A 19,617-nucleotide genomic window follows, 5' to 3' on the forward strand; every position below is an offset into this window, starting at 1 on the left:
TGGTAAAGATGATGAGTTAGTTATTCTTCCTTATTTGTATTTGCAGCAGCCATTTAATTTAAAATACGCTCCAGTCCCCCCACGATCCTGAATTGGATGAGCAAAAGGTGGGTGGATGTTTGCTAATATATGTGAATGTAGTCAAACTCAGCCCTGTTTTGCAACCTTATTTCCCATAATCCTTCACCTCTAAATCTGTTCACATATTGCAGAAATAGTATAACCACACTGTAAAGTTGGATAAACACTGACTTTCCCACTGAAGTTGCTGTTTTACCTAGAAATTTCTTTTTATATGGTAAATAGCAGTGCAGTATATTCAGCACCTGACAAAATTTCTGTACAGCATGTTGTATCGCTTCATCTTGAAGTGCTTGAATTATCAAATCCATTTTTATTTAAACCTACCTGTGCTATATGGACTCTCCTCACAATTTGACTTACAATATCTCAACATCATGACCTCTCATGCTAGAACAAAACATTGAAAACACTAGAAAAACTAAATTCCTACCTTTTGCCTGTTTAGGGTGATTTATTTTTCTTCTTCAGTTACCCAGATGGTGTTGATATGAGTGTTTTAGTAATTTATTTGTTGTTGAAACACCACTGTATCTTGTAACAGTGTTATCATGGACAACATATTGTGACAACTCTAATTTATAAACTTCTTTTACTCGAGTTAGGGTAGTTTGAAGTTCATTTGTCTTGACAAATTGACCTTGGTCCGCCTAGCGTTACCATATAATAATTGTAGAAGATCGATGTGGTTACCATGACGTCACCAATTGTTTTTATGGATGCCTTTTTTTTTCTTGGAGTTTTTTGCACTTCCACCCTGGCTTTCTTTTTTTTTTTTTAAGCCCCCGATGTTGCTACTTGAACATTACACAGCTAATAACTCAGCTAAGATCAATCACTTCATGTGTTTTTTACCACTTGAAGTCACAGTGTATGTGGCATGCAGTTGTCCTGAAACTCTAGCACTGTTTAGTATTTATCTCCCCTGATCAGGATTCCTCCCATAAGTCAAGCCGTGACTTACTGTCTGGTAAGTATTTTAGAAGGAACCAGCAGCAGTTGGTGCAGTTTCTGCTTGTGACATTGCTGAACAGACTGAGACACACTGCCATGGCAATGAGCGCACATTTTCTTTTTTTTTTCCTTTTTTTTTTTGTTCAGGAGAGTCCCGAGCACAGACATAGCTTTGTTTACTGTACGTCTGCTCTGTATATGTGTGAACGCCAGGGGAAATGCGCAAAATCCTATAGAGCTGAGGGTCATTTTCATGTTTGCACACAAGGACAGAGTGTTGCTGAATGCACCAAACAGGGCAGAGCAGCTGTTATTGTTGTGTTATGCCCAGTGCCACTCACTCAGCCTTCGCAGCTCTTCTCCCTCTCTGCCACACTGGCTCATATGCCAGTCTCTTGCAACTGTGGCCTCATTCCCTCTTTATCCATTTTTTTTTTTTTCTCTTTTTTTTCCCGAACCACCCTCTTTTGTCTCTGTCCTGTCCTGCCATTCTGTCGCTTCTAATGATCTGTCTCCCTGCTTTCTTCTCCTCGCTCTCCCCTGCTCCACTTCTTCAATCTTTCACCCCATCTTTTTCTCCCCTCTTTCTCTTTCTCCCTCTTTTCTTCTCTCTTTCGTCTTGCAGCCCTAATGTTTGTCTGTGTGAATAGCTGGGATGCTTTTGTAGATGGTTTCCATAGTGACGAGCCATTTGAACAAGTCGTTATTCACGTCCGTTTGCTGTAAGCTGGAGAGAGGCCATGTTATCTCCCCCTGACACACAGGCAGACCTGCGCAGCTCAATCACCGCAACTGTTAGCCTGTAACCAGCGAAGTGCACGTGCTTTAGCTGAAGTTTAATTACAAAAGCGTCTCATTGATGTTTATCTCCCTTCACCAAGCATATCAGCCTTACAGAGCAAGAGATCCGAGTTTCAGCTCAATTCTGGCTTGTTTCAGGAACTGTTAACTTTATTTTAACATAGAACATGTAGAAGATTAAGTTCAGTGAACACTTTACTTTGCAGTTAAAAAAATAACTTAAAAGTGTTTTACTGTAGTCCACGAAATCTTGGAAGTTGAGCAACCAAACTTGTAGCACAGGTACATCTTAGACCCCTCAAAGTTCTTATCAGTATAAAATATGATGATGTCACCATGTGTCAATGGAAAATTGTACTGAGTAGTCAGTATAAGCTTTTAGTGATAAGTTTATTGATGATAGAATACCGCATGATGACCTTTTCCTTGTTTAGAACTGATTGTCCTCTTCATTGCTTAGAACTGATTGTTCTTTATAAAACGTGTTCTGATATGTCTATCTGAATCTTCCCACAGCGATAGTAAGAAGTCGAACAAGCAGTTCTGACCTCGCGCGCGTACACACACACACACACACACACACACACACACACACACACACACACACACACACACACACACACACACACACACACACACACTCACAATCACATACGCACATGCTCACATCACTGAACAAATGTATTCATTTTTCTTGTGTATAAATAAAGACAAGTGCAAGAACAGAGCGCGCACATCACAGGGCCCCCACTCTGGTGTGAGCGTTCTGTGACCGCCCTTGCAAGTAAAAACTGCAGCGTGTGTGTCTCCACTCTCTGACTCTAAGCTGAAGAAGTGTCATTTAGAATAAATCTCTTGACACCATGTTTCCAAGCAAACACTCACCAATGAGCCATTAAAATGACACATTTGTAGCAACATATTATTTTAATTTCCCAATAAAAAAATTTATATCCAGAAAGCTTGAATATTATGATGGGATATATTATGATCATGATGCCTGGTAGCCACCTACCAATAGACTAAAAATAACATTTTTATAGTAGAGCAGTTTTGCAGAAGGACTCAGAAAAATTAGCTGGTTTTCACACCCATATTAATTTTCTGTTTATTAATGTAACAAATGTGTAGTAACCCACTATTTTTACAAATATTTCATATTTTGGAGAATATCGCACTCTGGACAAAATCGCTCATGCTGGTCAAAGAGAAGGGTACACTTTGGTCCCTAGTCCATTGCAGAGCTAAAAGCCAGTTTAGAACCTCCAGTAAACCTAGCATGGATGCCTTTGGTCTGTGGGACTAAACCAGAGTTCTCAGAAGATCCACACATGCACACCGAGAACATGAAAACATACACATCCCAGATGCAAAACTAGCAGCCAGTCAGAATGCTCAAAATGAGAATCTAACAACTATCAGGTGACCAGAAGGTTCTGAGTTTGAACCTGCTGATCACCTGGGGTTTTTGTGTAGAGTTTGCATGTTGTCCCTTTCCCGGTGTGGGTTTTTTCCTGTGTTCCACTTTCCTCCCACAGTCCAAAGACATGAATGTTATGGTAATTCGGTGACTTTTTGTGGGAATAACCAAGTTTTTTTTGTTTTGTTTTTTTTTTAAAAAGGATCCAATTCGAATTTCAGCAAGATAAAGGTCAGCAAGCACAAAAGCATCATCAAGGTCTTTTTTCCCCCTCTTCTTTTTATCTCAACGCACATAAACCACATTTCTTCAACCTAGTTTTACTCCTGCCTCACAGTTTTAAAAAGAAAACACTGGGTTAACTAGTGATTTTAAACTGACTGTAGATATGAGTCTGTCTCTGTCTTATCCTTGGGTTGGACATATCCGGGTGGAAAGGCTCAGTCATAGTTGGACAAACTGTTAGGAAATTGGATTGATGATACATCATGAGTCAGAAAGGTAAAAATGTCCTTATTGCATCTCACTCAGATCAATCATCCTTTGAACTCTCCTTAATTGATCAACTCATTGTCAAATTTGAATCATTTTCCTGGCTCGAGACAGGAAATGCGTATGGTTACATGACTGTATTTTTACTCTTTCACACTTTGAAGCAGTTCCACACAGTCTCATTATCAATGGCATGTTCAATCAAGCACAGGTGGAGCATAGAGAATTACTAATAAGCTGACTGTCTTATCTGAGGCTGGGGCTGGGGTTGGTGTGTCATGGATAATTCAAGGGTGTGGTGATAGTATTTTTCCGCTCCCATGTGACAGTTTGAAGGAGAAGGAAGAGACTTTTCTCTCATGTCCGGTTCAGTCTGGCTGTGAATGATGGGAGGTTAATGAACCATACAGAGGTGACCGCTAGTGATTAGAAGCATTATGTTCGGTCCTCTGTGAAGCATCTCCCTGTCACCTTAAACTCTAACAAACACCGAAAGACAAGCTCAAGAGCAAAAAACTTTCCTTGAAAGCAGTTGTACTTTAGTTTTTTTGTTTTCAAAGTATTTTTGACTTTTTCATTGTTGAAGAAGAACAAATTGAAATATTTTTCACAAAAAGTGTTCTTTTTTTTCACTCAATCAAACACATACAGACTTTGTAGTTGGACAAAAGGACACTCATAGAGGAAGACCACAGTGAGTAATGTTTCTGTGTAAGGAGGAGGAAGCAGAAACTCAGAATTTAGGTGGAAGTGCAACTTTCACATGTTTAGGTTTTGATTTTAGAGGGGAGAACGTCATTAACTGGAATCAACTGTTCCCTGAACTGTAAGTGCATTTTTTTGCACTGTTGGTTTGGGGCAGTGACTCATAGGGCATTTCCATCTGGGATAGTCTCAGGACACTTTAGATGGTGAAGACAAAAGGCCATTTTGCTCAGACAGAGGAGCTCATTTGCATTGCAGTGAGGGGTTGCCCTTTGGATTCCGATTTTACAAACATGACACCTTTTTCCTTTTATTATTCAGCTTTTACTGTCTACCCTTTTGAAGGTAGGAGGTAGCAGAGGTGTTTGGTCAGTAGGAAAATGTCACTGTCGCAGTGCTGCTGAATGTCTCCCCCCCCCCCCCCCCCCCCCCCCCCTCATCTGTTATCTGTTGCTGGTGAGTTGTTTGTGTAGTGATGGTGCCAGTGGCTCACGCCCAGCCTTCCCATGGGCTTCACAACTGGCAGGAATCACAGCTACATTTATATCCGTGTGCGTGTAGGAAATATAAATGTTACATTCTTAATGAAAGAACTTAGCTCATATATTGATTTTGATTCCGTGGTTTACACTTCTCATAAAAAACGATTTCCTGTGTTTCTTATTGAATTAAACTTTAGGCAAAACATGAACATAAGACTGAGGGGAAACAGTTGCCAGCTTTTAGGTATAAATAATCAGTAAATTCCAGATAATAAATCAAAGTTTTGTCATTTGTTTTTAATCCCTGAACTGTCACCCACTTCATATCCATTCTAATAATGTTTTCCTAATCTCAGACTTACTCCTCATGTATTCAGTTTCCTCTAAGCTGCCAACTGTAATTCCTATAACACATGTCATTATTTCTTTATTATTGTGATAGTCACCTTACTCCAACACAGTGGGCTCAGGTAAACAGCTTAGCCCCCCTTTTCTTTGCACACATTAAGCTCATAATCTAAATAGGCAAAACGTAAGCAGAGGCTGAATGCTCCTCCATACTTCAAATCACTGTCGGCATGAACACGTCTGTGTCCGTTACATTGATTCTTGTCTCGGTCCACAGCGGCACCCAAAGTGAATCGAATGAAGCGCTTTGTTTGGAAAAATATCTGCTTTTATGTCACAGCTGAAATTTCGATCTGTGCAGCATAAGTTGCTCCGTCGATACTTAAATGAGATAAAAATGCCAAAGTCTGTCTCCTTCCTCTTTTCTTCGAGTTAACATTATCCACAAATCCGTCTGTACGAGTGAAAGTGTCTGAAAATGTTTTCTTTTCATTAGTCGTGTTCATGGGGGTGTTTTCATGTCTAAATCTGGGCACCGAGCAAAGTATTTATTGATCAGTGACTCAAACCACTGCATATTGTTTAAAGGGAAATGAATTATGTTTGCCCTTAAAGGAAATGCAGTTACAGAAGCAACAAAGTAAAGAAACAATAAACAAGCTATACTAACGGCTCTTATAGAAACTAATACAGAAACGTGCTTTAATTGCTCCCCCACACACATTAGCACAATGAAACAATGGCTCCTCAGTCACACATTTTACTGCAAGCAATAAGACATCTCAAATCAATATTACATTTACTATTTTCCTGTATATTGTCCATGTAGGTTTTACTCCTGTACATGTGTGTGCAGCTTTCTCACTACTGCATATCTTGTTTAAGTATTAAGTCACCAGAGGGAAGGATTAGGTGGATTAACGATGCCAGGCATTTCTCTGCAGAGTCACATGGACGCTAAGCATTCTGTGAACATGAGAAATCCTGACTGGTGCCTCGTACTGGAGCTGCTTTTAAAAGGGGGCCAGACTGTGAGAATGGCTTCACCATACCTCTGCCAAAATTAGACCGGTTGCCACCGCTCAGTGAGGCCTGAAAAGTTTATAGAACAGTTGACACTGGAGCTGATTGCAGTGTAGCTGTTTTTATGCACAACATGGGCAGATTACCAGAAACTGTTTATGAGAGAAGCCAGGCTCCACCGTTTATTCGACTGTCTGGTCACGGAGGAATTTTGTGTACAGTTTGTTTTGGCACATTCAGAGTTTGCACCTCTGTGTCTGCTTTGGTGGATCACCTCTGAGGTGCAAACCCTGCTGTTTTGAAGATTATGACTCTTATGTATTCATCTCCCCTTTCCCACTGTTCTCTCAGTGTGTGTCCCGAGCTCACACGCTTTTCATGCATACTGGCTTGACGGGTCAACCTGAGACCACACAACCACCTGTGTATACAGACACACACACATACACACAGACTGGATTAGCTTCTTTTGGATTTTGCCCAGATGCTGTGTGGTAGGTCATGTAATAATTGACCCGCACTGGTCCTGCAGGGGCTTACTGAAGCCTCATTAAGGAATGTTTCTTTCTCTTTTTTTCTTATCTTTTTTGGGAGGGGGGGGGGTTGTGCCAGCTGTCTTAGGTACACGTTCCTTATTCTCTTATTTCTGCACACAATCTGCATTGTTACCGATATCGGGCTTTATTTAGTCCTTTTCAGAGCTTGCATGGAAAATCATTTTCTCCCTTTCATATCAAACAGGGTGAAAATGTCTTCCACAGACTTGATAATGGCCTGAACTAAATAATCCATCTCAGTAAATGTAAAGCGTTAATCCGTTTAGACCGTTTCTGTGACTTGTTGTTATTTCATTTCATGTCATGTCGATTATTTTCAGCATTTCTTGTCATTACATGATAGAAATAGTGGGGCGAAACAGGAAATGTTGGTAAAAAGAGAAGGGAAATGACACAGAGCAAAGAAAATCACCATCAATTATCTTCTAATGACTTATCCTCTGGAGGACAGTGTTTCAGGGCTTTCAGTGAAGACAGTGGATGTCTTTGTCTTTTTCCATATGCCACAAGTAAGTGCTTATGAATCCAGATACATTTTTAAATGCTACATCATGCATCATTATGAGAAAACACCTGATCATCCTTATTTTGTTCTCCACAGTCCCCGTAGAGAGCATGCTCAAACATAACTGGTGAATACTACAAATGAAAAGTTTCCAGTCGTAAATCTTGTCCCTTGCATATTTATGTTGATTCATCTTTTACAGAGATTTCACTGCACTTAGGTTCAGCATTTACCCTGTAAATGTAATATTTTTTTGCTTTGTTTGTCACTCAAAATCCGCTAAATATTTGGAGCAAAAGGAAAATTAATTCTGTGTTCTTTCTTAATATTTATATAACAATACAGCAATAAAAAAGTCAAATGTTTACACCATGTATATTAAACAGTGGTTTAATGTAGACTAGATATAGATGCTTTAACTCGGTCATGTTTTACCCTTCAAACGACAAACTCTTTGTTTGTGTGGCTTGGTTCTTAGAGGGCCAGGCTCTAATATCTGTGGTATATTTATCTGTTACCGGAATAAAAAGGAGCATTGTTTGTGTGTTCATTCAAAGTTTCATGCGTTACAGCACAACATGCCCTGCCGTGTCTTAGCTTGTTTTATGTGGAACTTGGCTCGGCTCTCAGAGCAGACCAATAAAACATGTTTGCGTGTAGGAGGCGGACTGGGAAAGCGGTGGCACACACACTGGTGTGTGTTTGGAGTAAAGAGTGAAAACGAGCTGAATGATCCTCAACCCACACAGCTTTTGACAAGCGCCTGTCTCTCCTGTGTTCACGCCACCTTCTTTATTGCATTACAGTCTGCGTTGACTTGAGAATAATATTTCAAACTGGGATATAAGCCAATCGGCGCATGTTTCCTGCTGCTGTTTACCCAATTTGCCTGAGCTTTCTTCTGTCTCACCGCCTCTCCCTTTTTCCAGCTTCCACTCCCTCTCTCCGTCTTTTGTCTTCCCTCTCGCTGAGCTTACGCACAGGAGCAGGTGTTCACACTTACACGATATAACATCTCACGGTGAGTCAGTAATGAGAGATGAGAGGGCTCGATGACTTTTTAGGCGCGGTGGCTTATTTGTCCGTGAGGTGTGTGCCTCAGCAGTTAAAATTACATTCAGGTTGTTATTTTTGTATTTTAGAAGCATAGAGATACACACAATGGTGGTAACACACGACAAAGAAAACATTTTCTGTCGAAGCATATTTCTGTATGCCAACAAAATCTCAAAAGACAGCATGATTTTCAATGCAATCCAACGCTCCCGTTTGCTCTTCAAAATATGCTGAAGGCTCAGCTTTTTAATCCCACTTATTAATATGTTATTTCATGTCTTCAGGCAATCTAGTCTGTTTTTTCTGTTTTCATAAAGCCTTCAGGTCTACCGAGCTGAATTAGCAATAACATTACATGAGGATTTTTTACATGAGCACCCTGATCATAAATATCAGCAAAAATAATTGAAAATTAAAGAGCTGCTGTACTTAAAAAAAAAAAAAAAAAAAAAAAACTTTAAAAAATGAAATAGTGGCCTGAACTTCTATTTCATGTTGAATCACATCAACACTGAAGAACGTAATTAAATATTATTGCGTATGACCTTTTAACATCGAAACTGGTGTGTAGTTTGTATTTACTTATGACTCATTTTTCTTACTCCGATTCCATTTCGCTGGCCCTCGTGGGTTGACAGAGCACATCGTTCTTGAATGACATAAAGAACTGGAACAATGACACTCCAGTTGTGTGCTTGACTGCTCTGGAAATAACATTCAGAAGAGCGACTGTCCAAGGCTGACTCGCAACCAAGCAAAAATTGTCTGTTTCAAAGTTAGACCAAAATGTGTGGCATGTTGAATCAAGAACAAAGGAATCTACGTCTCCTGTAGCCATGTGCGTTTCGCCGTGTGTTTTCTAAAGGTGACACAGATAAGACAGGAACCACAAAGGAGCTAGTTTTCTGTGTGTCACTTCTCGCGCTCTCAGACGCCCTCCATTGCACTGCTCTTTGTGTGAGTTTGGCTCCTAAACAGGCATGTGACTGCAGATTTACCACAGTGGTATTAACTGCCTCCACTCTTCCTACAGTGCTATTGTTGTCCTTGAAGAATTAAAGATAAAGCGGGAGTCAAAGGGGTGTCGAGACACACCCAACACTTGTTTCTCAACGGCAACCTTGTAGTTGTAGTCAGGCTGTCACTATCCCCTCTACACCTCTCTGCTCCTGAGGCACTCTGAGAATATCTGCGAAAGCAGGTGGAGAGCAAACAGGCTTTCATTTTTTGTTCAGTTCAGTCCTCGCTAGTTGCTGTCTTTTCAACAATTAACAGTTAGTGTCTGATTTAACAGCGTAAAAAATATACATAGTTCACCAGCCAAAGTGTACAAAATTTTTCAAATAGAAGAATTTGTTAGGCCAGCAGGTAAAACATTATCATATGTGTGTATAAGTACACAAAGTGGAAGTAAATTCAAAGAAAAGAAAAATGTATACAGTACTGTATTTGTTTTTGTAAGCCTCTACCTACAGTTCAATAACTGTAATAACAACCTAAATCTTAGTATTCAGCTTTTAACCATTTGAGATTTGCTGCCATTTTATTCCTTGTTTGATTGCCTATTTTAGTTCAGAGAGGGAGTATTGGAGCAGGGTAAAGACATAATCAGGTTGTCTGTGTGGATGGACATGTTTTGAGGATGTGCTTGTTGCTAAATGTGCATTTGTACACATATATAGGTATGTGTTGGGCGGGAGCTTTATTCAGTTGATGTGTGCATGTCTGTGTGCAAGCAGACTCAGCTCTGGTTAACTCTGCAGCTCATCATACAGCACAGCCAACTGCTGATTACACAGCACTTGTTTTGTCCTCACTCTACTCTGTTCTGCACCCATTGTCAGCCTGGGAGCCTGCGCATTAAATGGAGAGCTTTGTCTAACACGCTGTTACTCAAGCGTTGCTCTTCAGCTGTTTTGTCCTTGGCTCAGTGCTACAGCGGCGACACCTCTGCCCACATCTTCTCTGTATTGGGAACCCAGCAAATGGTCAGAAATGTGTCGCCGCTCATTGCCTTGATCTCTCTCTGGGGCTGAAGCGTGTTTACTCAGTCTGATGATATTATGACAATCAAGAGGGCATCAGTTCTGTTCCACTCCCTGTCTGGAGACTCCCTAGTGTCTGCTTTGGGACAGTTTGGCATGCAGACCTACATCGCCTCACTGATTAATATGAGATGCCTGTGCAGTAGCACCACTAGCATCACGTGAACATTAGCAGGATGTGACTTATTGTTTCAATGAGGAGCCGATGACACGACTGATGCCAAACACACTGAACCACATGAAAGCCAATTGTGTAACAGATGACTGCACAGTAGCTTTGAATGTGTCCATTTGATATCATAAGCGCTGTTAAGTTGTCAAATGAAGGACATGCATCTGGGTGTTTGTGCTTCCTGCTTGCTTAAAGAACTACATTATATTGTTTAGGAAATCATAACAGAGAAGAGTATACAAAGATAGCAGAAGCAAACAGTTAAGATCAAAGGGTGGGAAAGTAAACAAAGATGGAAAATGGCGTTAGAAGAAAGAAATATTACGGATATATTTCCAGAATATCTTGAAAAACCTGCTTATCTTATTCTAATATGTCTGCACAGCTGACCTGATGATGCAGAGTGTGTGGATTGTTTACTCTGAAGAATAAATGATCTCTACTTTGTAGAAAGACTTTGGTCCCAGGAGGTCTAGACAATCAAAGCTCCGCCTTCAACTAGGAATGTCCTGGTTTGTGAGGCGTGACGGACTGCAGTTTTTTTTCCCGTCTGATCTCCTGCTCTCTGTGTGAAGCCTCTTAGTTACTCAGTGCACATCAGAGCTAAAAATGTTGTGCACAAATCCAATCAAACCTCCACTTGTTTAACCATCCACCCTGCCAAATATTCCCCAGGTGCAATTAATTTGTCTCCTGTCTGAATCCCTCTGCTCTCTCAGCACTGCAGCAGAGACTTGGCAGCAGCCAAGACATGCAATACTTCATGTCTTATAAGTTCTGTATTACAGCACATAATCTGAATCTGGTTTATCCGATCAGACTCCACAATGCAGAATGGTGTTTATGAGAGATGGGAGTGGGACAGACAGCTTCTCAAGTCTGTCAGCCAGCTTATTCCCCAGCTTTTATGGGCTTTATGATGACTGAGTGTTTTAACCCTTATGTCTCCCTCTGCCCTTGTCCTTCTGCAGGCACTCGCAGCAAATGCAGGAACAGGGTTTGCCGTGGCCGAGCCACAGGTGGCGATGTTCTGTGGAAAGCTCAACATGCACATCAACATTCAAACCGGCCGCTGGGAACCCGACCCATCTGGGACTAAAAGCTGTGTAGAAACCAAAGAAGGTGTACTGCAGTACTGCCAGGAGGTAAGACATTGTGACACAGACACGTCTTTATCCTGTCAGTCTCACAGACTCGATGAAACTCATTTAATACTTAGAAAGCTCAGTAGCTTCATGAGTTGTCAGTTCATTAAATTAGATGACTATGGATGCAACTGAGTGAAAGTGAAAGAAATGTGTTTGAAGTAACAATTGCAAGGATTTTTATTTTATTATTATTTTTTTTGATAGTTGTTTTTATATGACTGTGCAATTAATCAAATTTAATTTCAGAACTACTTTCGGCTTTGAATGATTATTAAAGCTAGATAATCGAGATAAAGCAATTATTTTGCTGCGTTCTGTTTTGCAGTAATTGTTTTGCTTTCCTTTCCATTTACCTCTCAATTAAACTGCCAGACCGTGGCATATTTGGTTTATTTATTTCTAGTAGTTATTTAGTTGTTTATTTTGAATTATAATTAAAGTTCAGAGAAGTTTAACAAATTAAGCTTTGCCCTTTAAGTAAAGTCTTTGAGTAGTTGTGTTAAACAATCCTGGTCTCAACACTGACCAAAACAACTGTGATGATGACTTTTGTGATAACTGATCATGACATTATGTTGCCATTTATCCCCCCCTTTGTGCCATAGAAACAAGGACATTTTCTTAAATTCATGTATTTTTGAACATACATTTTGTCACATTTTCTTTATATTTTTACACCTAAATAATAAAATAATAATTTCATCATGTCTGGTTGATTTTAAGAGCTTTCGGTGGCACATGTGTGATGGCTAAACCTGCAGTCTACTGTGTGCTGTTATTCATTTTTCTTGCTCCATTTAGCAGCTTATTGGTGCTGCTGTCAGGAAATATACTAAATGTCATTTACTGAGAGTTAACTGAGAAGAATACTTTGACATTTTTGGATACACGCCTGTTTTCTGTCTCGTGGGGAGTTAGATGAGAGGATCAAACCGATCTCATCTCTGTACAAAAATAAAAAGCAGTGAATTGAAAAAAACAAGATATCCTGTTTAATAAGTGAACTTTAGAGCTGCTTTCAGGCAGATTTTTGGACAGAGCCAGGCTATTTTGTTTTTTCAGGCTTCTTGCTAAACTAAGATAACCTGCTCGTGGCAAATGAAAATGGTGTCTGTTCAAAAAAGCTGTGTTTGCTTCACAGTAGGTTCACAATAAAATAACAAACTTTTGCACAACTTTAGATTATTAAGTATAATTCATTTGTTGAGGACATTTTAGGTTAGGTGGGTGGCATTGAAGACTAAATTGATGTGTATTGAGGGAAATTAGCTACCGTGGTGGGGGAAAAAGTCAATTTTCATTTCTGTGTGATTTTTCACTAGAGAGGCTTTAAGGTGTTATTTACACTATGGTGGGTGGCTTTTAAATTACCAGATCTTGTGACTGTCATTTTCTCAAGCTGCCTCTAAAATTAAGTTTTACCACAACATGGATATCCTCACTCTTATTTACTCAGTACTCCTACTATACCTGCTAACCCAGGAGGCTGCTGGAAATGGTGTCATGGTTTATTATGCAGCCATCCAAGGGAAAAAAAAAAGCAGGGCTGTACATTTTGAAGCAGCCTATCTCAAAAGCTTCAGTTGCATTTACCAATGACATTTTGTTGGCATTTGGGGAAAGTGTAAATCATATGCTCTTTCACGGATGAACAGATGGCATCTAGAGAGTATAAAGTGTGGATTAAAGGATCCTACTGAAGCTGCACTTATCTCACCTTCTCTCTCTCTTTCACACACATCTACACACGGACACACACATACACAAATGTATGTTCTCTCAGTGCTTAATATTAATTGGGGTCTTCTTCTTCCTGCAGATGTATCCAGAGCTCCAGATTACAAATGTGGTGGAAGCCAACCAGCCCATTCGCATTGAGAACTGGTGCAAGAAAGAGAAGAAAGTGTGCAAAGGGCACGCCCATGTTGTAGTGCCTTACAAATGCTTAGGTAAGCTTGTGCACTTATGAGTGGTTCAAGGGTCGGGAGAAATCACTTAGGTGGTAAATGACCCTTCAAATCTAGATGTTCTTCATTTTCTCCCTTTGTCTGTATTATCCATCAGGGTGGAGAAAGATTAGAGTATGATACATCTTAGCCACAGGCAGAGGTGACACAGAGCAATATTGGAGTCTGATTCAGTTGACTAATTCTGGCCTTGAGCTGCAGATTGAGCAGATCCAGGCTGGATGGGAGCTAATGTGTTTCAGAATGGATGGCTTAGGGCCATGAGCCTTTTATTGCTGGGGAGGCTTGTTGAGCAATAAACCACAATCTTACCCCCCCCTCCTCAGACAGTGGCCATAAACTCACACAGACACACAGGGTCAGCAAGAGAAGGGTCTGTGAGGAGGCCTGCTTTATTGCTCCCCATTTCGCCATTCGCCTGCACTGTCATAGACAACGCTCTCTCTCCTCTGTCTCCTGCAGAATCACTGTAATCAGCAATGGCAACATGGCTATATTGTGGTTTATTAAATGTCAGATATAGCCCCAGACTATGCAGGCCACATGCCTCTGTGACCCCTGACTTACAAAAACACAGTACACTCCTGCTACCGCTGAGGATTGCAATAAGACAGAAATGGAGTCTTGAAACGAGGCCTCTTCCCTGTATTTGTCCAGCCATGTCAGGAAGAAAAAACATCTTCCTTCATGCTGCTAACACTTTCCGGCATCCTTCCTCTGTCCAAAAGCCTCTTGCTGATTGAGTTGTGCCACTTTCCGGGATGAAAAAGCCATTAGCACTTGCACTGGACTGTGAAATAGGCTACCATTCAAGAGCATTTTTGGCAAACGCAGAGAGGTGGTTTTGGGGTGCTCCATGGGACAGCAAACACACATCCAGAGCGGCTACTTGGTGGCTGAGACACGAATACAGATGAGAGATTTAGAGGCGGAATCATTTTCCAAAATTTCACTATGGCTTCCTCTCATCTGACATCCAGAGGCTACAATACTTAATAGGACTGTACTTTCACTACAGCTGACTGTTGCACCCTAAACTTTTCATTACCAATTTCATTACCTCTTCTAGAATAATTAAGGATTCACTCTATGCTTGCACCTTTTTTGTCATCATTGTTAAAGGTGTGACACTCATGCCCTATCAATTTACAGAGCCCTCTCTGCTGCTCTGCTGAGCTCCAAATGAGGAGCCTCAACTGAGAAAGCAGAGGACAGATGGAGAAGGAGAGATAAACATAAGGTGTTGGTGAGAAGAAGGCTGTTCAGAGGGTTACTGCTTAATTATGTAATGGAGCATGTTAGGGGGATTAGTTGGAGGGCTCTGATCATATGCTTCATGACATGCCATGCTTCTGCCACTTCACCGTGGCTCCTCTCTGCAGTCCATTACTTGTCAGGCCTCTCTATCGTATCAAATGCAATAACAAGTGCTTTTAAATTATTCATTGTTTGCAATGTCTGCATAATGTTGCAGACAAATGGACATCAGAGGTTCTGCCTTTTGTTTGTCAGTGTACTTTAATTATACTAGATTCAAAAAAGAAATGAAATACTCCAAAGGGAGGTGGGCTTTAGCTGGAAGGATTTGATTAAAAGGGCTAGACCTGCACCCATGTCAAATTAATAGGTTTATATGAATAATGCAAGTGCTAAGGAAGGAGCTCAGTGTAAAAGGAGAGAGATGGGTTGTGCTGTAGTCCACCTCTCTCCATGCAAAGGCTCAGAGCCACAATCTCTCCATGTTTCCTGTCCTCAAACAATAGCTCTGCAAATGAATGCGATTTTTGTTCCATGGCGCTTTAATCCCTGCAGCATGATGTCTTTGTCAGACGGGTCAGGATTATTTTAGAGACTTTTTTTATTATTATGTCTAGAATGGTAAAAACAGTTATTGCCCATGTGTGACTCTGGTGTTTGTTGGCGTGTCTCTTACACAGTGATTAAACTGACTGCAGACTGCATGTTGTTGGAAACAAAATATAGGTGCACTCTTTATATTTGCAAACACTGATTTAGACAACTTTACATTTGCATTTTGGTTTTACAGAACAAGGGGCTTAAATTCTGCTGCCCCTGGTAGCAGTCTCCAATATGGCACCATTTATTTGAGGCATATTAAAGCCTATTTAAGATACTTTGTAGACTTTTCAGGAGGCATTTAAAGCCATGTTTAGGTGGGTGGGAAATGTACATAATTGCATAACATTTATGCACATGGCACATTCTTTGCTTTTCCTGTTGACTAAGTCTGTTGGTGGAACAAAGGGCAGGGTACACAGTGACAAGTTCAGTTGTCGTAACAGATGCTGAGTCGTGCTATTGTGAATACACTGAAAAAGTGCACCAAGGTTTTTTTGTACACAATCTGTTAGTATTCCATTATGGCTTGAAAAATGTTTTGCAGAGTCAGAAATAAGTCTTCAGGCCATCACAAAACATTTTCTAGGGTCTAAAACCTGTAGTTAAATGAAGTGTTCTTTCCATTATGTCTCATCAAACTCCAGCTACTTCCTGGTTTTGGAAATGTCTGGTTCCCTCTGCTTTAAAAAAGCACAACCCAAATGTAAATGAAAGGTTAGCCAAGAAATCAAAAAGAACTTCACGTTAAACGAGATATATGGCTTAAAATCAGACAAAACAACAGGTGCATGCATGTATTAATAATATTCATCTAATTTATTTTAACATCTGTTGATGAAGAAAAACTATGTATTTCAAACTGTTTTTGTCCAGGAAACACTCATTTTTTTATATTTGAATTTAGGTTGTAGAAATTATCACTAAAATTAATGACAGCAGGTTTCACCTTGAGAGTCCTTGAAACACAAAAGCTATGCGCTATGATTTTGCACCTTGCAGCACTGAGAGGATCTTCAGTACATGCCTTATATGCATTCAGTGTAGCCAGACCAGGAATTTGACAGTGTTAGCAAGGGCATCTGATAGATGGCAGGTTAAAGGAAAAGTGGATGAATAGAGTATGTGGAGAGGAGGTCACAGAGATAGAAGAGTATATGCTCTTATGCTCACACTTGCAACTACACAAACTAAGCTAATGCACAGAAACACACGGCGCTGGGTTTCTTGCAGTGAGCAAGGCACAGCTGCTCACCGAACACCATCATCCATCACCCACTGCAGTGTGACTGCATACGGCATCTGCTTGAAACCCACTCCACCTCACAACCAGAGAAGCCTCTGAGAGTGAGTGGACGAAATGAAAGCATAAGTGAATGAATCGCTTAGCATCCGGTGGAGAATATATGGAGCTGAGGTTTGCAGGGAGTCATATTCGTCCTTGAGCTTCTCAGTTTCTCCTTGTTTCTCTGGAAAGGAGGACAGAGTTAGTCGAGCGGAAGGCAATTTAAATCATTAGCAGCAATGAAATAAAATAAAAGTTGTTCTCCTACAAAGTGAGCAAATGTCATGGTTAGAGCTCTACTTGCTTGAAAGTGGAGGACAGAAATATCAGCAGCAAATCCATAAAAATGAAGGGAGTAATCATGCAGAATGGCCACTTCAAGTGTTTATTTTATAATAATTTTGTTATAGTATTAGGCTAGCTGTTCTATTATTCTACTGTAATGCCCTGTGGAGTCATGACAGAGCTAATTTTTACCCCTTAACAGTTACTGTGGGTGAAACTGCAAAGAAACTACATTTGGCAGATATATGGGATATAAATTGAGCTATAAAATGTGGTGAAACAGAAGTGGTGCAAGAACAAGAAATGAGAATAAAGGGTATAAAATGTTCAGTGACAGAAGTGTCAAACAAAGCCATGAATCATATCTTCATTGAAAGCCAGAAGACAGTTAAATCTTAAATCAAATGCATTCAGTATTCTGTTGAATAATTTTGTGCCAACCTCCAATTGCACAATTACTTAGATGCAATTGATGTGTCTAAGTAGAGAACCTGGATAAATTTGCTTAATGTGGCTAACCTTAACCATTGGTGGGTATAAAGCAGACGGGGGTCTGAAGGGGGGGGGTGAGAAGCAGCTGCTGAGTCCTCTGCTATTTCAGGCTCTCTTCTCTTCCTATCCTACCCTCTCATTTTCCAAAACACTGCTTTTTCACCCTCTACCCGCCTGCCTCGCCTCTCCTGTGCTCCAGCAGCCCTGCCTGAGGCCGAGTTTAGGGCGAACCACTAAATGAGCAGTTATAGGACAGCTCCCAGCCCTCATCGTGAAACCTCTAGACCCTCATTTGTGTGTTTTCAGCCCGCCCACTCTTTAGCCACTCTGATCTCAGCCCGGGCTTTGCTCTAAACCTTCTATTCATTGCGCCCTCTTTTTCTCTCCCTGCCTGGCTTTCCATCTGTTTCTGGTGGCCATGGCTCTACCTGAGCACCTTGTCACACTGCCAGCATATCAGCAGTCACTGTCCTTTTTAATCTTTCTTATGACCCCTGCACCATTTTCTCAGACGTGCATGTTTTTCTTTTTTCATCTTAAATCTATTCATAGGAACTCACAAGAAACCTTTCAAGCCATTTATTTCTTCCAGATCCTCTTTCTGTCAGCTCGCTCTATGAATAAAACATCGCTGAATTGAATTCATCAAGCAAATGATGTCATTTACTTGCAGGAAGAGCCTGGACTACCTTAAAAGAGTCACAGTGTGAAACCTGATTTTCTCCACTGCCATTTTGATTGCAGATGGGTAACAGATGCAGCTATAGAAGGGAGATGAATCCCTCTCAGGTTCTGAGGCAGCTACACGTGTTAAAGTGCCAAATGCCCTCTCTGTTATACCACTGGAATGAAGTATCTAGGACCAGGCAGCTATGAATTATTGAATCTTGGCCCCCTTTTTTGCCCTTTATCTATTCCTTTTTTAGTCCGACTATGAGATATTTTTTAAACCCTGGCAGTGCTGTTAGGCAGTGATTAGGCTTTTTTGGACAGATTGGTGGTGTGAATAACAGGCATATTGGTCCATTTTCTGTTTTGCTGTTACAGTGGGCGAGTTTGTGAGTGACGTCCTTCTGGTTCCCGAAAAGTGCAAGTTCTTCCACAAGGAGCGTATGGACATGTGCGTCAGCCACCAGCAATGGCACAGTGTGGCCAAAGAGGTAAGGAAGGAATTACCTCACAGGAAATGGTGGGAGACTGTGTATCCTGTGGGAAGACGTTGTTAGCTTTAATTCGCAGATTAAACAAGTCTCTTCTTCCTGTCATACGGATCGTTCTTATATTACTTGCCAGTATTTCCACTCTAATGTCTTTCCACCTGTCTCTGAGAGTCTCTGAGGTCCTCTGATCATAGGCGGATGGGGAGTCCTCACATTTCAGCTGTTAATCAGATTAGTGTTGTGGCTGTAATGCAGCTAATCCCACAGGGCGGCTCCAGAGCCACCCCTTTGGGGCTAGTCTGACCACGGTTCCCAGAGCCAATCATGTCACTCCCTGCCTCAAGCTCCCTCAGTCCTACAGTCCAAAAAAAAAAAAAATAGGCCAAAGACTGAGTATCATCTTCAGCCTTAGTTTGTGGGGCATCCAAAACAACCTGTAGTCGATAACAAATATGTTACACCTAAGCACGGATAAATCTTGGCAGAGGGAAAAAGTGAGTAAGAAAAATGCTTCAAAAACAATCTCTCTCCCTCACCACCTGCCACTGGGATGTTCTTAAGCAGGGCGGCAAATTCAGTGGAGTTTCTCAGCCGCCATCAATTAGAGCGAGCTTGCACTCAGTGCCTAGCATCAGCATTGCTGAAAAATAGCTTGGCAGTTGAAGGACTACATGACTTTTTGAAAGCAAGGTACATTTATCATTCCAGTCAGTATGTGGCTGAAGAATGAGCTCTATCCTGCTGGTGGAGAAACCTCCTCCTCTATGCAGCACTATTCTTGA

At 40.9% G+C, this 19,617-nt stretch overlaps 1 protein-coding gene across 9 annotated transcripts in view; it reads left to right on the top strand.

Moving 5' to 3' along the window:
- aplp2 (amyloid beta (A4) precursor-like protein 2) overlaps positions 1-19,617 on the top strand; it is a 52,077-nt gene that overhangs the window by 16,204 nt on the left and 16,256 nt on the right. For all 9 annotated transcript variants that reach the window (XM_025898046.1, XM_013266771.3, XM_013266769.3 and 6 more), the window contains exons 2-4: positions 11,613-11,786; positions 13,609-13,738; positions 18,723-18,835. In XM_025898046.1, coding sequence (XP_025753831.1) covers positions 11,613-11,786; positions 13,609-13,738; positions 18,723-18,835 — 417 coding nt within the window. The remainder of the gene's footprint in view (positions 1-11,612; positions 11,787-13,608; positions 13,739-18,722; positions 18,836-19,617) is intronic.

The sequence above is a fragment of the Oreochromis niloticus genome, linkage group LG14 (assembly GCF_001858045.2).
Source record: "Oreochromis niloticus isolate F11D_XX linkage group LG14, O_niloticus_UMD_NMBU, whole genome shotgun sequence".
NCBI lineage: Eukaryota > Metazoa > Chordata > Actinopteri > Cichliformes > Cichlidae > Oreochromis > Oreochromis niloticus.